This window comes from Pelodiscus sinensis, chromosome 9, assembly GCF_052426305.1.
Source record: "Pelodiscus sinensis isolate ZL-2025 chromosome 9, ASM5242630v1, whole genome shotgun sequence".
Taxonomy (NCBI): Eukaryota; Metazoa; Chordata; order Testudines; family Trionychidae; genus Pelodiscus; species Pelodiscus sinensis.
In genome coordinates, this window is record NC_143060.1 from 12,384,568 (window position 1) to 12,403,479 (window position 18,912).

General features: G+C 43.0%; 1 protein-coding gene across 2 annotated transcripts in view; it reads right to left on the reverse strand.

The window, feature by feature from the left end:
* The window catches only part of LRP8 (LDL receptor related protein 8), a 300,238-nt gene that overhangs the window by 52,971 nt on the left and 228,355 nt on the right, over positions 1-18,912 (reverse strand). For both annotated transcript variants that reach the window (XM_089780427.1, XM_075936002.2), the window contains exon 5: positions 5,195-5,563. In XM_089780427.1, the coding sequence (XP_089636553.1) occupies positions 5,195-5,563 (369 nt within the window). The remainder of the gene's footprint in view (positions 1-5,194; positions 5,564-18,912) is intronic.

Here is an 18,912-nt window from a genome sequence, read left to right on the forward strand (position 1 = left end):
ATTTTAATAGATTGAAAAGGGGTCCGTATGCTCAAAAAGTTTGGGAGCCACGGCTCTAAACATATCTCCAACTGTCTCTCGAGCAGTCAGCTTACTGCTTGTTCCCTGAGTATCTGTGAAAGTGGACTGAGCAGCTGAGTTAGATTTATTCTTTGGTTTCCAAGGACCAGGTAGTCCCCTAAAACTATCACAGGTGACAAGAACATTTCATTTTTTAAAAAATTCTTCCACTTTTAATCACCAAAAGTGTAACAAAGGGAGCTATTTAAAAAATGTAACTTTACAAAGTTCATATAACCACAACAGTATTACATCTGCAATGACGTAGCAAAGGCTATTCTGGTAGGGAGTTTGCTAGGGGTTTGCGAGGTGGTGGAAGAATGGCCAGGTGCCTTTTTATAAAGAAATTGGGACTGGCTGCATGAATACAACAGAGGCATTCCCACTACAACAGGAAACCCCGTGTTAGAGAGGGGGGGCTGTGTTTTTGCAGAGCTTCTCAACATGCAGAGCTTTGTTTATACGCACCAGCTGTTCAGAAAAGTGGGGTGATATTTTGGAGGGTTAAATCAATGGGAATCTCAGCACTTTTATTGCTCCTCTTCAGTTCCACAAAATAGAAACAAAGCAAGAACCTGTTAAATTAACTGCTACACATAACACAACTACGCTTTACATTTGCAAATTCTGGACAAAAAGACAAGCAGCTCAAATTAAACATGCACATTCCAGGCTCAAAGCTGGTATTCATCTTGCCAATTACCCGAGTGACGCACAGGGGCGTTTGCACCAAACAATTTCCATCGGAGGCATTTATTACCTTTTAAAAATAAGTCGCTTTACAGTTTTATGGCAATTTTCATGTGCTTCTTAAAGCACTTTTCAGACATTAACTAAGCCTCAAGATAAACCCTATTTTATGGATGGGGGGGACTGAGACCTGGAAAGTTGGAAGCAACACAAAAAACTGTTGCAGTGTCAGGATTAGCTCTCAAGAGCCCTGATTCTAAGCACTGTCCAGTACTTCCTTTCTGTGTGTACAACCTGAATTTTAAAGGAGAACATTTAAGATAAACAGGTCTGGATCGTGAGGATGATACATCTAAACTATAGTTAATATTAGAAAAATACATTTCAGATATATGTATTCAGGAACAAGCACCTGTCACAGACAAGTTTCTATTTCCATTCTATTTTATTTATCTCCTTCTACCAAAACATTTTCACTAGTTGTCACCCTCAATGAGTAACCTACTCTTCCATTCATTCAAAATGAACATGACAATAAGTGACTGATGCTGGCCTCAAGACAGTTTTTTTTGTAAGTTGTCAATGCCCTACTAATATGTATAATACAAAAAAACCCATTAGCTGCATGTGAGGAAAAGATGTAACATTAATATCTTCAGTCCTTAACTTAATCTAATCAGATAAATCTATGGTATTTTTAAAATACCTACTGTATATCAGAACACCAGGCGATGGGTGCCACATCATGTATTTATAACTTCCTCTGTCTTTAATTAAAAAAGGACTTAGAAAGTTTAGAGAAGACCTCAGTTGTCTGGGCCAGATCCCCAATAGGTGATAAATCAGGTTAGCTCCCCTGAAGTGATTTACAGTAGCTGAGTATCTGATTTATTTCCCCGGAATTGTTTGTTCAGAAGGGTATCACCAAACAGTTTAGTTCTCCAATGTCACTTTTAAAGCTGTATAATAGATGGTCTGTCCTATTTTAGACGTGTGCTTTGGAACATACACCATCTACTGTCACTATTTGGGTTTTTATGGTTAGTCTAGGAATAATCAATTAAAAACAAAGAGCCACATATCCTCTCTCCTCCGCATTAAAGGTCCCCTCTCCCGCTACATACAGGATCAATTATACTGTTATTCACGCTGGTTTTACAGTAGCAGGACTTCATTTGCTTCAACTAGGCCCCTTTCATGTGGAAAAAGAGGGAAGGGAGCTCCATTTTACCTATACTGGATTGAAGCTTGTCTGTAAATAATCCAACTTCAGAAGCCAATGCCAGTCCAGCAAATGTACTTTAAGGTTCTCAGTTCACTTACTTAAACTGTAAGTTCTTTGAGGCACAGTCTGTCATTTTGTTCGGTGTCTGTACATCACCTCGCACAGTGGGGTCCTAGTCCATGACTAGAGCTCCTACGTGCTACAAATAATAATTGTGCACAGAGGGTATCAGAATCAAATGTACACTAAGAAAATCCCACTTAACCAACGGGGAGTTTATACCTGAGATACTGTAACCTGCCCCTGGGTATCAGTGTTGCTGAAAATACTGAGGAATAATTACCTGGGAGTAAAAAGAAAAGCACTTGCTTTAAAAATCGAAGCGACAGCAACACAGCTACCACATACACTAGGACAGTTTGTGGGGTGTGACAGACCTTTCTGACCTACCCCAGGTCATGCTTTCTTTGTACAGTGACAGGTCAAAATGTCCTTGGTGAAAGTGAATTCAGTAAATAGCATATACTCAAATGGCCAACTAGGCTTCTCAAAAGTTTTTATTCTGGAAACTCACTGTTCTTTCAAGTGCTCATACACCCTTCAGGAATGTGAGCATTTTGAATCGACTATTAGATTAGTCGATAAGGGCACCTCTGCCTTTAAACTGACGCATCAGCCCCAGTCCCATGCGGTGCTGCCGCTTTGAAATACCGCAGGGGGCCCACATGGAGCAGCACTGCACGGAGCCCAGGGTCAGTTGGGGAGTTCTCAGCTGACCCTGTGCTGCATGCGGCATTTCAAAGCAGCAGCTCCATGTGGCGCTGCCGCTTTGAAGCAACCTCTCCTCTCTCCTCCCTCTTCCTGCCTCTTTCTGATAGACTAGTCGAGTAGTGTGTCAACTACCTGATAAGCAAATGCTTATTTGTTAAATTGTTGACTAGTTGTCCACATCCCTAAGCAGTACAGACACGCACACACATTCCTCCAGGGGCTGGGAGATTAAAAAACCCTGCAAAAACCCAGTTCTTGTTTCTCTACATCCTTCCCCCTCCCAAGAGCCCAGACAAAAGAGTCAAACACCCACAACCCCTCTCTCTCCAGAGCCCCGCAATGGCCCAGATACCCGCCCCTCCTGTCTCCCAGAGCCTAGCCACCTGCCATCCTCCCCTCCCAGAACCCAGGGATGCAGAGGGAGAAACAGCCTGATGTTCGGTCCCAGGATGCAGAGTTTCCTGCACAGGCGCTCCTTCCCTCAGGGCATGCTGAGAGCTGAAACTGCCCGGAGCCCTCAAACTCTCTCTCCCTGTCTTCTAGGTGTGAGCTGGGCTCTGTTGTGCCAATGGCCCCTAGTGGCGGCTGGCAGCATTGTAACCCACGGGCAGGGGCAAAGAAATTCTGCACACACAACATTAATTTCTGCAAAATCTGCACTGTGCAGTGCTAGGAGTAGATATTCCTGAGCCCATCTCGAACGGCTATTTTGTTGCTGCCCACACTCCCTTTGATTTTCTGTACACCATCTCTTTCTCCTGCCCCGGCCACCCACGCCTTGTTCTCCTCTCCTTACTCTGAAGAGCAGCTCAGAGGTGATTCTGCATTTCCCCCTCCCATCCTGAAATACAGCTAGTGGTGCCCGGGGCTTCCACTTCCTTCTTTTCCTGTTAAAGGAGCTACCGCATTTGCTCTGCTTAACAGAAAACCTAGCTGCCTTCTCGTACAGACTCTTTTCAAGCTGGGACTGTCCTACTAGCTTCACAGGCTGAATTTTTCTGCCATGCTGGGTGCAATGTCTTTTTGGATAATAACACTATTGCTCCTTAACTAAAACGTTCAGTCCTCACCGTTGGCTGTGGCCCTCCTCCCCAGAGCTGCCCACCTTTCAGCAGGGCTGTATGTATGCAGGTAGCTGCATATACATTTCATTTCATCTCAGAATTGTCATTATGAATATTTCAACTAAACGTTTGCTCCATTTCCCTCTTGGTCTCTCTAGGTAAGTGACCAGTTTGAACATTTTAGTGTCTGCAAATGGATAAAAAATTCACAGCAAAATATGTGAAATACACAAAGCTAACTGAAAATAAATCCATTATTTATTAGCTCTGTGTGTCTTTAACAAGCCACACTCTTCTACCAAAAGGGCTTACATTTTAGAGCACAAAGTGCATTTAGAGCTGGCTTCTTCAGAGATCCCTTTATTGATTGTCTTGTTCAATGTAGTCTGGATTCACAGGCAGAAAACTGTTTTTTTGCTTTAACATAGATGTTTCTAACCTGTGACCTCCTGAGGTGATCTAGTGGTTTTCAAACCTGTTCCCACTCGCTAGCTCTGATTTACAACTGAAACAGATATCTTCAGTCACTTGCTACTCCTCCACAAACCACTCCACAACCAAAGAGGTTGGGCAAGGGGTAAATTGATCACAGTCTATAGGTGCCTACATGTAACATAAATATATGATAATGGGCTCTTCAGCCTAGCAGGAAAAGGTATCACACAATCTAATTACTGGAAGTTGAAGCTAGAGCAGAGATTCTCAAACTTCATTGCTCCGCAACCCCTTTCTGAGAGCAAAAATTACTACACAACCCCAGGAGGAGAGACTAGACAATCACAATGTCCTTTGCAGTCTTGGAATTTATGAATCTTCCCCACCCTACGTTTTTCATCTGCTTTGCAGTCCTGTAATATTCTTCTACAATAATTAATCCCCCCCAACCTAAATGCTAAGAAGTTATGGGTCAGTTTGTATCATGCAGGCCTAGCACTGAACAAGGGGCAGGGTACAGCCGCCCTGCCTGTGAGAGGGTTTGCGACTCTGTGAAGGATATTGCCACCTGGAAAGCTGGCACTCTCCTCTTCACCGCTATCAGAGAGGCTTACATTTAACTCACTGCAGGAGCTGCTGTTTAACTCTCTGAGCCTCATATCAGCCTCTGACTTCGCACTGACTGCACCGTTATTTGCAGCCAGAGTCTCCTGCACTCAGACTTGTCCGTGCAGGTTATTTTGGTAATTGGACCCTTAGATACACAGTCTGCAGACACAAATACCCAGTTTGAAGGCATGAATTTGCTGCAGCAAACAGGTCATTAGCAATCTTGGCTGAAAACGTGGCTTTTAGTGGCATCCTGAAAATGTTTTCTCCTGCAGGGAAATCTTTACCCACCCGACACCCCCCATCTCCTCACCCTGCTTAGCCCCTGAAGGGTACTTACGGCAATCCTGCTCGTCTGACTTGTCTTTGCAGTCCTCGTCACCATCGCACTTCCAGTTCAAGTGAATGCACTCCCCATTGCCGCACCTGAATTCGTGGGCCGCACAGGTGTTCAGCACTGGAGGCTTGACTTTGTAGCCACATTTCTCTATCGATTCGTCTGACTGGTCTTCACAGTCGGGCTGGTTGTCACAGACCCAGGGCTCGGGGATGCACATGCTGTTGTTGCACTGGAACTCGTTAGGGTTGCAGGTGAGTGGCGAGCACTTCCTCTCGTCACTGCCATCGCCACAGTCATTATCGCCGTCACACACGAAGATCATGGCGATGCAGGTCTTGTTACTGCACTGGAACTCACTGGAAGAACAGACTTTGGGGTAAAAACAAACAGATGAGTTGGGAGACCTTCAACTTAGTCCCCATCCTTGTCACAACCCCAGCGCACACAGACTCTGCTTTGGATAAGCCCAACACTGCAGCAGGCTAGGAAGGAAGGGCATCAGCTAAGCTATGTGGTGTCCAGACCAGGAACAGATGGAGAGTCACTAGTGAGGTGCATATGAAGTCCAGCCAGGGCCAAAATAGCAGAGTTGCAGTAGACTAGCATGAAGGATCATTAACACAACTGTGTATGGAACCCAGAAGCGGAACAGTTTGAAGCAGAGGTGGGCAATAATTTTGCAGGGAAGCCTCCCCAAGAATTTCGGTATGTGGTCCCAGGCAGCGCTTTTCTATGGAAGAGGTGTGGGGCCTGGGACTGAGTTGGAGTGTCAGGGCAGGGACTGGGGTGCAGGGTGGAGTTTGGATGCAGGAAAGGGCTTATTTAGTCTGCAGAAGAGAAGAGTGAGGAGAGATTTGATAGCAGCCTTCAACTTCCTAAAAGGAAGCTCCAAATTGGATGGAGAGAGGCTGTTCTTTGTGGTGACAGATGACAGAATAAGGAGCAATGGTCTCAAGTTGCAGTGGGAGAGGTCTAGGCTAGATATTATGAAAAACTATTTCACTAGGAGGGTGGTGAAATACTGGAATGGGTTCCCTAGGGAGGTGGTAAAAACCTCTAGGGATGAAAATTCTAAGTCCCGGCTTGACAAAGCCCTGGCTGGGATGATTTAATTGGGGTTGGTCTTGCTTTGGGCAGGGGGTTAGACTCGATGACTTGCTCAGGTCCCTTCCAATCCTAGGATTCTATGAAGAGCTCTTCATGGCACTAGACTGAGCTCAAGTCATTGCTCTCACTTCCTGACTTTCATGTACACCAAATTCACCCCCCACCACAACCCCACACTAAGCAGATTTCAGAATTTCACAGTGTGTCTTGTTTTGGACATATTAAGTGGGATACACAGGGTAAATATTCAGTGAGTTGTGCAGGGATTAGCTGCTGAATCATGCTGATAAGTCTCTCCACACAAGGTACTGACTATTTTCCTTGGAAGTCACCATTCAGCATTTACATACAAATGAGACTTTTCTGAGCTATGAAGGAAAACAGATTTCTTCCTTTGCATGCCTGATTTATCACAGAGCCAGGGCAGTTTGCTCAAATTAAACTTTCAAATGTCCAACAATGGTCACTTTTACTGCAACAAAAAGAAAAACAGCCCCTGGGAAGAATTCCCTATAAAAACTTCTAATTGGTACTTTTAATTTATTCAGTTGTTAAAAAAAATCAGTTTCAACAGCTTCAAAGATCCAATGGAAAATTATGTTTTTTATAAATTAGATTAAATGAAATAATCTGTCTTGAAAACTCCTTCTTTTAATTGCACTCTGGAGATTTTTGTCTTCAATAGCAAAAGTACTTATTGCCACTTCTGCATAGCTCCTGTGATAAACCACACTGCTGAAGGCACAGCATGGGAAGTGCATCCAAAAGACAACAGACTCTACTACACAGGGCTATATACCCATGCTTTGAGGGCATGGCAAAAGAGTGCAGAGAGAATTATCTAAAGGTCACATCTACACTATGAGGTAAGGTGTGATTCCCAGCTGATACAGACACGCATCCTAGCTCTCATCAAGCTAGTGCACTGCCTGAACTGTGTGGATACACACTCAGCACAGCTATGCCACGCTGTGGCTCACACTAGGACAGCTACATATTTCTTAGCACGTTAGCTTGACAAGCAGTAGTATATCTACGTGAGCTGGGACTCGCCTCCAGCTCTACGTGTAGACATACCCTGACTGTATTAAACAGAAATAGTCTGTTGTTTTCACCTGGCAACATAAGCTCAGACTGCTTGCAATAGAATTTTTAGTGTATAAACTACCTAACTCCTGAATTTACCAGACTGTTATGGGCAGAGAGCACAGCTGAATTTTCTAGCTTGTGGAAGTGCTTGTGTTTTATCTAATGAATCTACTCTGATATGCCTTAAAGAGTCCTTCTTCCCTCCCTGGGTCAGTCCCGGCAAACTCAAGTTCTTTCTACATATCTGAGCATTATTTTGGCTCCCGCCACCTAAGTGCCAAAAGGACAAGCCCATTTGAGAGAGGAGAGATGTTTTCCATTCTTGGTAGCATCTCACACTGGGCACCAATGGAGACAGAATTTGATGTATCAGGGTTTTTTTATTCAGTGTGGCAAATTCTATGCTTCTGTTTTTAAATCCCACAGCATCAAATTACTAGTGAGCTAGAATTACAAATTACTAGAGCTACCAAGCATAGCTAATTCTTGCTTGTTAGGGGTTGGTGGCTGAAAGGGGCAGGGATGTCTTACCAATAAGAAAATTATTCAGATACCAAAAACAGTCAAAGGAACATAACCTTGAGCACAAACCATTAGCTCTTCTATGGATGTAATGAAGCAGATTTGTAAAGGAATCTCAATTTCACTTTCAATTCCATGGGTGCAATTTTATAGCTGCTATTAAGTGCAGCTAAAAATTACAGCATTTGGTCATCTAGTTACCTGATTTGTTAGGACACTCAGGCGGAGAGATGTCTAAACACTAGGAACTGCTTCTAAAATTACTTGCATGGCAGAGTCAGAGTTCATTAAAAGAAAAGGCTCAGTAGAGGCTCAGTCTCTACTTGTATGTCTGTCTTCCACTCACAAACATTTACACTGTACCTGCCTTTTGACAAAGTTCTAATTGTGCTTATTTAGCTACTTTGAGTAACTGGCAGGCACTTATATAACTGCAAACAAAATGCCCTATCAATCTTACTGATCCGTCTTCATCTCTGTAATCCAGCAGCAGTTTCAAATGGGTCATGTTAGGCACTTTGGAGTATTAATTTGAGGTAACACAGCTATAGCCTTACTGATCTGACTGAAGAGGAATGATAAACATGAGAGCTGCAGTGAATACATGCAGATAACATTAACAGATCAAGGCTGAGCTGAGGAAATACATCAAAATAAATGTTAGAAAAGCTCTCTCAGAAAAAATAAGCAAAGTTTGCATAAGCTCTTGATCCCTAATATTTTGGCAGGGTTGCAGCAATTTACACACTACAGCTGTGAAATAATTTCCTTCCCTGGACTGTAATGAACACATCTTTCTTCCTTGTTTTCATTACCCCACCTCTGCATCTTCTTATGTTTGTGTGTGTTGCAGGTCTCTCTCCCTTTTGAAATTTGCCAAGTGTGCAAATTAGGGATGGCAACATGTATCCATGGAAAATGGGGGTCAGTCATCTACAGACAATGCACATTAATATAGACGCTCCTCCTCCCCTATACACACAAATCCCACCAAAATAAATAATGTGTAGAAAAATCTCAGCCAGAGAAGAATAAAAGCAATTTTGCTTTCATGTCCCTTCTGAGGACTTCTGCAGTGAAGCTTCTGATTTCCTAGCTATTAATTTGCAAGCGTATGATTATTGTGTTTTGTTTTTAAAACGTGAATTCAGATCTGATGCAAGATGCTGAATAGGACAGTACTAGAGAGCGAAGTCCTCTGTCCATTGAACAAGAACAGCATGGGCAGCAGGCATCTACCACTCCACTCATGTGTCTCATTTTTAATACTTGCCCAGAAGCATGTGTAGCTGCCTCAGTGCTGACAATGGGCACAAACTGTGCTTGTGCAGACAAAGCTCCAGTGGCAACAGCTGTCCTTTACTCTGGGCAGAATAGCTAAGAAGCAACAATTACAGTAGGTGCTGCTAGACTATTGGTTGTTTTTAAAGTTTTTTCCAGTTACAGACTAACGCGGCTGCTCCTCTGAAGCTTTTTAATTACAATGGCAGTTCATGTGATGTGGTCATCAGGCTACTATGGACTGGATTGGTACCACTGACTCATTTACACAGGCCTCAGCCAGAATTCTGCCTGGGCAGCATATGACGACACTGTAGTGGCAACACCATAGAAAGATTATTCCCCCTGCTAGACACATCTGGCTCCATTGGCTAGGGAAAGGGAGCTATGGTTTCATATTCACACTAACGACATTAAGGATTAGTCGACAAGTCGATTCCCTCCCGCCTTGCTGCCTCTGTGAGAGGCAGCAAAGGGGGGAAGAAGAGGATACTTCAAAGTGGCAGTGCCGCACAGAGCCTATACCGAGCTCCGTGCAGTGCTGCCTCTTTGAAACGCCGCCATGGCATTTCAAAGCAGCAGCACTGCATAGAGCCCAGGGTCAGCTGGGGACTCCCCAGATGATTCCAGGTTCCAGCACAGCATTTCAAACCGCTCAGAGCCCCCAGCTGATCCCAGGTTTTGGGGAAATGCCGTGTGGAAGCCAAGGTCAGCTGGGGAGTCCATGCGGGCGCTGTGGCTCTCAAATGCACAAGAGCTCCCTCTGGGGACTCTAGTACATTTCAAAGCTGGCATGCCCGCATGCAACCTGGAGTCAGTGAGACTTCACACTGGCCCAGGGCTGCACGCAGTGTTCCGCATTCCTCCTTTGAAATGTACAAGAGCCCCAATGGGGACTCTTGTACATTTCAAAGGAGGCATGCGGAAGTGCCTATCGACTCATCGAGTAGTCAATGGAAATTCCATCGACTACTCAACCAGTAGATTACTCGATACTTAATATTCTTAATTCACACTATCCTGCCCCGCCCATCCCACTTCCCTAGAGCTAGATTTTATGAAGAGTGCTAGAAAGAAGAAAAGCCTGCACTCTATAGCCATGCTGTGGCTTGCTGTTGCACTGGGCTGAAATAGAGGGAAGGTGCCTCCTTGCATTCTCTCTGTGCCTATACTAGGGATGTAAAAAGTTGTTTAAAAACATAACCGTGTAACTGCTACAAATCCTAGTGATCATATACTTATGATTTATTAAGTATAAAGCTTAAGCAAGCCCTACTCCGGGGAGGCTCCACTGCATGCTCTGCATCCCCTGCGCTCTTGCAACCTGAGAAGGGGAGGGGCTGGGCCAGGCCCACCATGGGGCTAGCAACTCTGCACAGGGGGCCTGTTGGGGCTGGAGCAGCCCTCCAACCACAGCTGGTTCCGCAGGCAAGGCGGCTGCTCCCAGGTAACCATTTAATTGGTTACCTGTTAACATCCCTGGGTCACATTAGATGTAGAGATTGAAATAACCTTGAGAAAGTTATGATGGAAGTAATGCCAAAGGTAACCACTGAAGGGATAACCAGCACGGTGATGGGTTTAATGGCATGCAGCAGATCCCTGGAAGGTTGGGTGCTGAGAGCTCAAAGTTGGAGTGGAGTGAGACGGCCTTAGGAAATTCTGCTATGATGTCACCTGGAGGGGGTTCTGCTGCATCCTTTCTCCCCCTTCATGGCCACCAGTTGCCTTGCAAGCATGCCATCCCTGCTAGCCCGCTCTTGTGAGCCCTTTAAGAACTCCACACAGTCTCTCGTGGCAGACATTACCCTCAACCAGGGCTGGTTTAACAACAGAAATGGTACCAGAATCTTCAAGGTCCTAAAATAAAGTCCACACTCATAACACAAAAGTTTATACTTAGCCCTGATGCTCTTGCCACACAGAAGTCTTCCTCTGTCCTAGTCTGCTCCACTCAAAGCCATCAGTCCCAATCCCTACTGGCTGGATCTCAGACCTCTAACCCTCAGCCCTCATGGTGGGCCAGCCTCAGGCCTTTCAGCCCTGAAGAAACAAGCCACTCTAATGCATCATCAATATTCAGGCATGAATACATGGATTTATTTACTTCTACTTTGGATTCTTCCTTTTGTTTCTAACGTGTGATCTAAAAAAAATGGTTGGGCTTGAAATTTCCTGTTTGTTTGATTTAAGAAATGTTAGCCAGATGATTTCCAGCAGATGTTTGTTTCAGGAGATATTTGCTACAGATTTTTCCTCATTTGAACAGTGTCAGGACAGCTTTTTGGATTTTCCCAAAGATCTGCTGGCGTTTAGAATCTCAGTCCATGTATGACTACAATAGTGAAGTTTATAAACAACATCAGCCCAAATATTCTGATGTAACCTCTACACCCAACGAATGCAGACACAGAATCTGTAATCTTTCAACTCAGTTCCTCAAGAACAAGTTGGTCACATATTCCATTTCCAGGTTAACTAGTAACACTGTGGTAATTTGGCAGATATTTATTTTTAGCCTTCACATTCTCTGAAGAAAAAACTTTGTCTAGGGATACCTGTTACATAGCTCAAATATCTAGGATATATGTGACAGGTAGCAGGAGCACATTGAATACCCAAAGACTACAGTACAACTTTAGAAATGGGAGCTGTGTCTGCACGGAGTAGGGATTTCATTCTAGCTCTAAGTGGTAGTTACAGAACCCTCTCTGTGGGGGAAAAGATGTAGACTGGTCTGATCTGGTAAAAGATACCCTGATAAAAAATGGAAAACTGAATAAAATGGCCACCCTAAAATAGGAGGAGTGGTCACTTCCACAATCCAATAACTGATATGAGACGGTGAAGAAAAGGACAGGCCTTGAGAGGACGTGGCATACTCTGAAGCCTACCAGTGTCCTAGGTAGCAGACAGGCATTACCTCTTAAGCATGAACATAAGATATGAATGCTGGCCGGTCACTGGTTAACCCTGACACTGACCCTCAGAGAACAGGGATATAGGTGCTGAACGAAAGTCAGATCTGCTGAGATAGTCATACTGAATTGCAGGATGATATGCAGCCGAAATCCCCACTCTAGAGACAGACTATTGTGGGACTCTGCCTCAAGGAAGGTGACAGCTGAAGGCCTGAGATGTAAACTGGATGCCCTCAGGGAAGCCACAAAGGGGGCAGAGGTGGTTACCGTGCCAACTGCGACAGTATAAATTTTCAGACACTGAGGCCATGTGTCAGGTGCCACGGTGCAGAGCAAGATTCATGCTCTCGGGGGCAATTTTCCCTCAGAAGGCTGCCCGCTAGGGAGGCCTGCGACAGAGAGGGAGGTAAATAACGATGACCTTGAAGTGAATTCCTCTGAATAAAAGACAGGCCTTCCATAGAGGGAATAATGCAACTGAGTTGCAGTCTCACCACTATTAGTGGCTGTTGCTATGGTGATTGATATGGAGAAGCCCATGCAGAGGAGGAGTGCAGAAGAAATGGTAATTCCTTATCCCAGTCAAAGCACTAATGTAGCTATGGAACCTGGGAAACCATTTCAAATAATCTCACAAATTAATATTTGCATTTGTCTGCTTCCTTTGCAACACTGCTCCCCTCAAACACAAACAATCTATTTTTCCAGTTTCTGAAGCCGCATTGGAGTAATTATAACAGTGTGACCAGACTCCAAAGTTATGGTTGATATATAATTGTTGGTGCAAAAATGTGTAACTGATCTAACGTAAGCTTTCACAAACTCATGTATTAACTCAAATTGGTTTTATTTGATTGGCAATACAATTAATATACATGCTTTATTCAGCAGTATTTGTAGCTGTATGATTTTGCATAGCACTTTAATGAACCAAAGAGGACCTTATACATACATACATACATATATATATATACACACACACACACACACACACACACACACACACACAGGGCTCGACAAACTATGTAATCTACTCACGAGTAGATTACAACCCGGAAGAGCCAGGTTCGGGCGATCTGCGCATGCACAGATGGCCGGACAGCGCAGCTGGCGAGCGGGGCTTGCCGCGGTTTGGCGAGCCCTGAATATATAAAAGGTCTTCTTTGGTTCATTAAAGAAACACTCACCCATGAACCTACTCCTACAACAAATTGCCAACTCCGTCCACACATCTATACGAGCGACACCATCACAGGATCTAATCGCATAAACTACAACATCAGGGGCTCATACAACTGCACATCCTCTAATGTGATGTATGCCATCAAGTGCCAGCAATGTCTCTCTGCCATGTATATTGGCCAAACTGGACAGTCTCTGTGACTAAGGATAAATGGACACAAATCAGATATCAGGAATGGTACTAACACACATAAACCTGTAGGGGAACATTTTAACCTATCTGGACATTTGATAATAGATTGAAAAGTAGCCAGTCTTCTAGAAAGAAATTCTATCACCCAATTACAGAGGGAAACTGCTGAACTGGAATTCACTTACAAATTTGACACTATTAGCTTGGGCTTGAATAAAGATGTTAACTGGTTAATGCACTTCAACGACAATTTCCCCTGCCTTTGAAACTCACATTTACACATAAAAACCTATGAACAGGGCACATCCAGCCTAACTCAATTAGCATAATTAACACTGTCCTACAATTGAGGAAACTGCTTTTGCTGTTATATATACTCTGGATTCTGTAATTTCCATTCCTACTCATCTGATAAAATTGGTTTTACCCATGAAAGCTCATGATATATTTGTTAGTCTCTAATGTGCTCAGGACTACTCATTTTTAAAATTACAGACTAACATGGCTACCCCTCTGAGACTTTGCTCCTAAATGGTAAGAGCCAGGACCACCAAATTTGATATGCAGCTTCCTCCTATCATAAAAGCACAGTTGTGCCAAAAAAATGAGGATGTGCCTAGAATTTGATTGTTTCTTATAAAATGGACAGGGAGCAGTCTAGAAGGAGGGAGTTATACTCTGGAACGACCAAGGGGGGATAGCAGGGGGCCAGAGATGGGGACCAGGACAGTTATAACCCCACAGTGCCAGCAGGGGGCAGGAATGGAGAAAGGGACAGCTATCTACTATATATTTCAGAGCATTTTTCTGTTTGTGTGTCTGACTCCCCAGCTGGGGGGCATGCACTCCTCCCCTGGCTGTTTTCTCTGCAGCCATGGACAGGTGCTTCTCACCTGGCTCCAATCTGCTGCAGTGAGAAAGGGCTGGGTTGTCCTCTCTCCCCGGGGCAGCTTGCATACTGAACCCCTCATCCTCAACCTCACCCCAAAGCAATGATGTAAATGAAGAAAAACAAAACTTATTGAAGGCCCAAGCAATGCCACATAAATCTTCTAGTTCTGTTATGTTGTTACAAAGCACCTTAATACTGAAACAGTACACATTTCCTGGTTAAATAACTGAACACCACATCAAAATAAGAGTGATTCTAGTGTAAAGTGTAAAAGGCATTAGGATGCGTCGGGTTTACATTATGTAGTTTGATATTCAAATTGTAGAGATACCTACAGACCCATCTTTACTCTTTTTATATTCTTATTATAACAATCTATTGAAACAACTTTTAGATGTTCTGTACTAGATGGTAATTTTACTAGAAATATATGCGTGGAAGTGTTTGGATTTTTTTTTTATTCTTAGAATTATTAATTGGATGAGATATACCCACTAGCATTCCTCCAGACATGACTTGTTTGTTAAAATGGCAATTTTACAAATTATACCAATTTGGAAAAATCACTAAAAAGCATACGAGAATATCCACCAAACTAACAGTTGCCATCATATTAAGATACGAATTCCATACCTATTATACAACTGTTTCCTTCATTTACAAAACAAAAGTATTACAATAAAGCCATGATGCTGTACTTGGATCCACAAAAGGAACATTATGCTTGTGCATAGTCTTAGTGAAGTGCATGGGATTCTCTTTAGCTGTGCGGATTGTCTGCACAGGTGCTTTTGCATGCTTGGAGGCTAACTTTGCCATTGGGGAATTTAAATCAGAGATACTTTGCCAGAAAAAGGAAGCCCTATGAATGTCGTACCTTCAGTTCACTGTGCAGAGGTTCTCACTGATTATACAGTATGTGCCAATATGAAATAAGTCAAGTAGTATCTAACAACATTAGTTTGAATTTCCATTTCTCCCCTTTAGAAAGATGCTGCTTCTGATTTCCGACTCTTAACTCAGGAAAGGAACTCTTCAGTCTCAAAAGCTTTAGATTAATCAAATTAAAGTTATCAGATTATAGCTAGATCTGCTGTAATCCTAGAGAGATTGTAAATTCCATTTCTTTTGTGATTAGGAAAAAAAAAGAAAAGAAATTCAGACCAAGAAGTCAGTAGTGCAGTGCATCTTTGTCTCTTCCTACCTTCAAATTCCTAAGCACAAGGATAAATCAACCATCAGGACCATAAGAACCACATTTGGATCATAACTGGTTCTCATTTAAAGTCATGTACAACAAGAGTAATTCCACTAAATCAACTGAGTCACTATAGATTTATAAGAATTTGTCCCACTGTTTTACATAAGAGATTAATCGTATGTTTACAGCATATTTCTTTGCTGGACATCTATAAACAAAATGATTGCCAACAATAAACACACCATAGTCTCTTGTAGTTTTTAAATACCAAAATGTATTTATAATTTATTTTATTTTTAAAATGTATTTTAAATAACAAAATGTCAGTCACTGGCTAGCTACTCTCATATATCTCAAAGTCATCTGGGGGAAAAAACAGATTTTATTTTTCAATTTTTAGGCAAAAGCCAATTTGTTGATTGGATGCCCCCATAGGACTGTTTATGAAAGGCAGAGAGGAGAAAAACAATACTGTTCCCCCCCAGAGATGTGTTTCTGAATCAATGGGCAGAAAAGGTAAGAAAAAAAAACATCCAAAAAGGAAAAGTCTGACTTCAGTCAGATAATCTTGTAGCTATGACAACTGAGGGAAACGCAGGCTCCCAAGGTCTAACTTGGCTGAATAATGAGGTACAAAGCTGTGCTCACATTACAAGCAGTGAGGTCACTGCCCCATAAAAATCTCTACTTCCACTAATTTAATCTGCTTGAAGAGAATTCTTCACAAGCGGAGATATTTATTTCTACTGTGGTTCGCTGCAGCGTTAGAGCTGCATATCCACAGTATTTAGCACACTATATCATTAACTCCTCTGGAGCAAAAGACAAATCAGGAGAAAGCTAAAATTATATAATTGTATAATTTTAGCTCTCTCCTGATTTGTCTTTTGCTAAATATGTGCTAGGAATGTTAGCATATAGTTTTTAAAATGATTAACCGATAAATCCAGATTTATCGGTTAATCCTAACTCTAGCCCTCCTCCACTCACTATCTCTGCTGCCGCCAGCCCTGGCTGGGACTGCGTGCCCCACTGCCAGCTGGGGCTGCGCTACTGGCTTCTGGCACCAGCGCCACTGGCTGGGGCTATACTTCTGACCCTGGCTTCCCCCACTCCCAGCTGGGCTTTCTGGTCCAGCATTACCTCTGATCCTACTGGACCGCAGACGTTGCTGGTCCAAAACGTACCAGATTTTAGAGTTTCAACCTGTACTACCAGAATTGCCAATAAAGGCCAAGATTTGGTCCCTTTGAAAATTTGGCCTGTGTTCATGTAGCATCCCCACCACCACTGCTGCATGCATCTAAAAGGAATCTTTGCTCAGCCAACACAAGCTAATGTGCTTATATTGTTGAGAGGAAGAGGTGTGGCAAAGTACGGGCCTTGGAGGAGAGTGGCAGGCCCTCAGAGGTCAGGTTATCAGTCATTAGAGAGGTGCCAATCCTAAGTGTATTTTTGGTTCATGTTAACAGCACTATTGGTGAGATGACACATTAATTTTACATTCGTAAGTGCAATCATGGCTTAAAACTTTATTTAAAAAACCCTAATTTTGGACTAAACCTTGCCAGCTGTACTTTTGCCCAGAGGTGAATTTTTTTTGGAAAACACAGCAAAATCCATTTAACTAAATTTAGTTGTCCGAGGGTTTAAAAAAAAAAAAAAAAAAAAAAAAAAAAGCATTTTTCAGACATGATGAAAATTTTCAGATGTTTTCGTGCTTGGCGAATTTTCAGAAGAACTTTCTTTTAAAGCTTCAGACTGCCTGGCCACGGTCTTGGAAAAGGGCTGTTATGTTTGAAGATACTTGGTTTTGAAATAATGTTTGCAACATGTGCTCAACTCTTACAGCTTGCTAGAGGGAGCAAACTATATATTCCCCCCACCCATAAAAGGCAGGAATGGTCAATCTGCTGAAATGTGGCTTAGCATTACATAAGACCTATCGCTTCTACACCTAAAGTAAATTCTCTTCTAGTTTAAGTAGCAGAGAGCTTTGTTTGAGGATTAAAATGCACTGAGTTCTGGACCTGCTCTCACTCGAAAAGTCTTCTAGGTACATGATGCGCAACATGGCTGGTAGTTACGGAATGACACAAATATGTGTCTGGATATTGGACTTTCGCATTCATGAGTCACTGGGGGAGAATACAGGGAGTCAGCTCTGGGGCTATATTCAACCCTCTGTTGCAGTAGTGTAGAAGAGGCAGAGGCAATGTCTCCCAGTTCAGCAGCAGGTCAGGATCTTTCTCTAGCACTCAAGAGGATGTTTTATGCATCTATGGTTTCAGACTATATCCACTGTATAAGTTTAAATGATACAAAATATATATTAATGGATGCTAACATTTATATTTAATTATACAAATATCTGACAGCAATCTGAACTCTGTCCCCTAATCATCTTAATTCTATTCCTTTGCATTAAAACAATGTATTTCATAACAGTCGCACATAGTGCTGGGCAAAATTGTATTTTTTCCGCAAATGCAACAATAGAATACCAACAAGAACCACACTTTGTAAAAGATGCAGCTTCCATAAAACTGTAAAAACATTAATCACTCAACCTTTCTCCTTTAAACTTCATCTTCTTCTGTACCCTTTGAGGAATATTTCATTTACTGAACATACAGATACATTAAATGATTCTAGAGTGAAAGCCTCTATTGGGAATGCATGCACACAAGGAAGAAAAGTTTAAGGCTGCTATGGGAACACTGAGGGTCAGATTTGAGAAATTACCTTCTGCTTGTTTGGAGTGTAGTCAGGACATTACTCTGCATCAAAGATCCTCAGCTCTGGAATGATACATTACACCCAAGCTGCCTCCAGCATCAGGAAAAAGATCTGGCACAGTTAACACTCTGGCCCCAAGTGTGTTTCTTGACACACAAAATTAAAATCTCTACCTTAACATTGCATTAATGTAGGGTTTTACATTTAATTATGATAGACCACGGGTCTCAAACTCTTTACCCGAGGGCCATCCCCAGTCGGAGCAGTTGTGAAATCTGGCCTGGGTATCCCCGGGTATGTCTACACTACCACCCTAGTTCGAAGTAGGGTGGTAATGTAGGCAACCGGAGTTGCAAATGAAGCCCGGGATTTGAATTTCATGGGCTTCATTTGCATAAAGCCGGGCGCCGCCATTTTTAAATGTCCGCTAGTGCGGACTCCGTGCCGTGCGGCTACACGCGGCACGGACTAGGCAGTTTGGACTAGGCTTCCTAGTCCGAACTACCGTTACTCCTTGTTTCACGGACTGCCTAGTCCGTGCCGCGTGTAGCTGCGCGGCACGGAGTCCGCACTAGCGGACATTTAAAAATG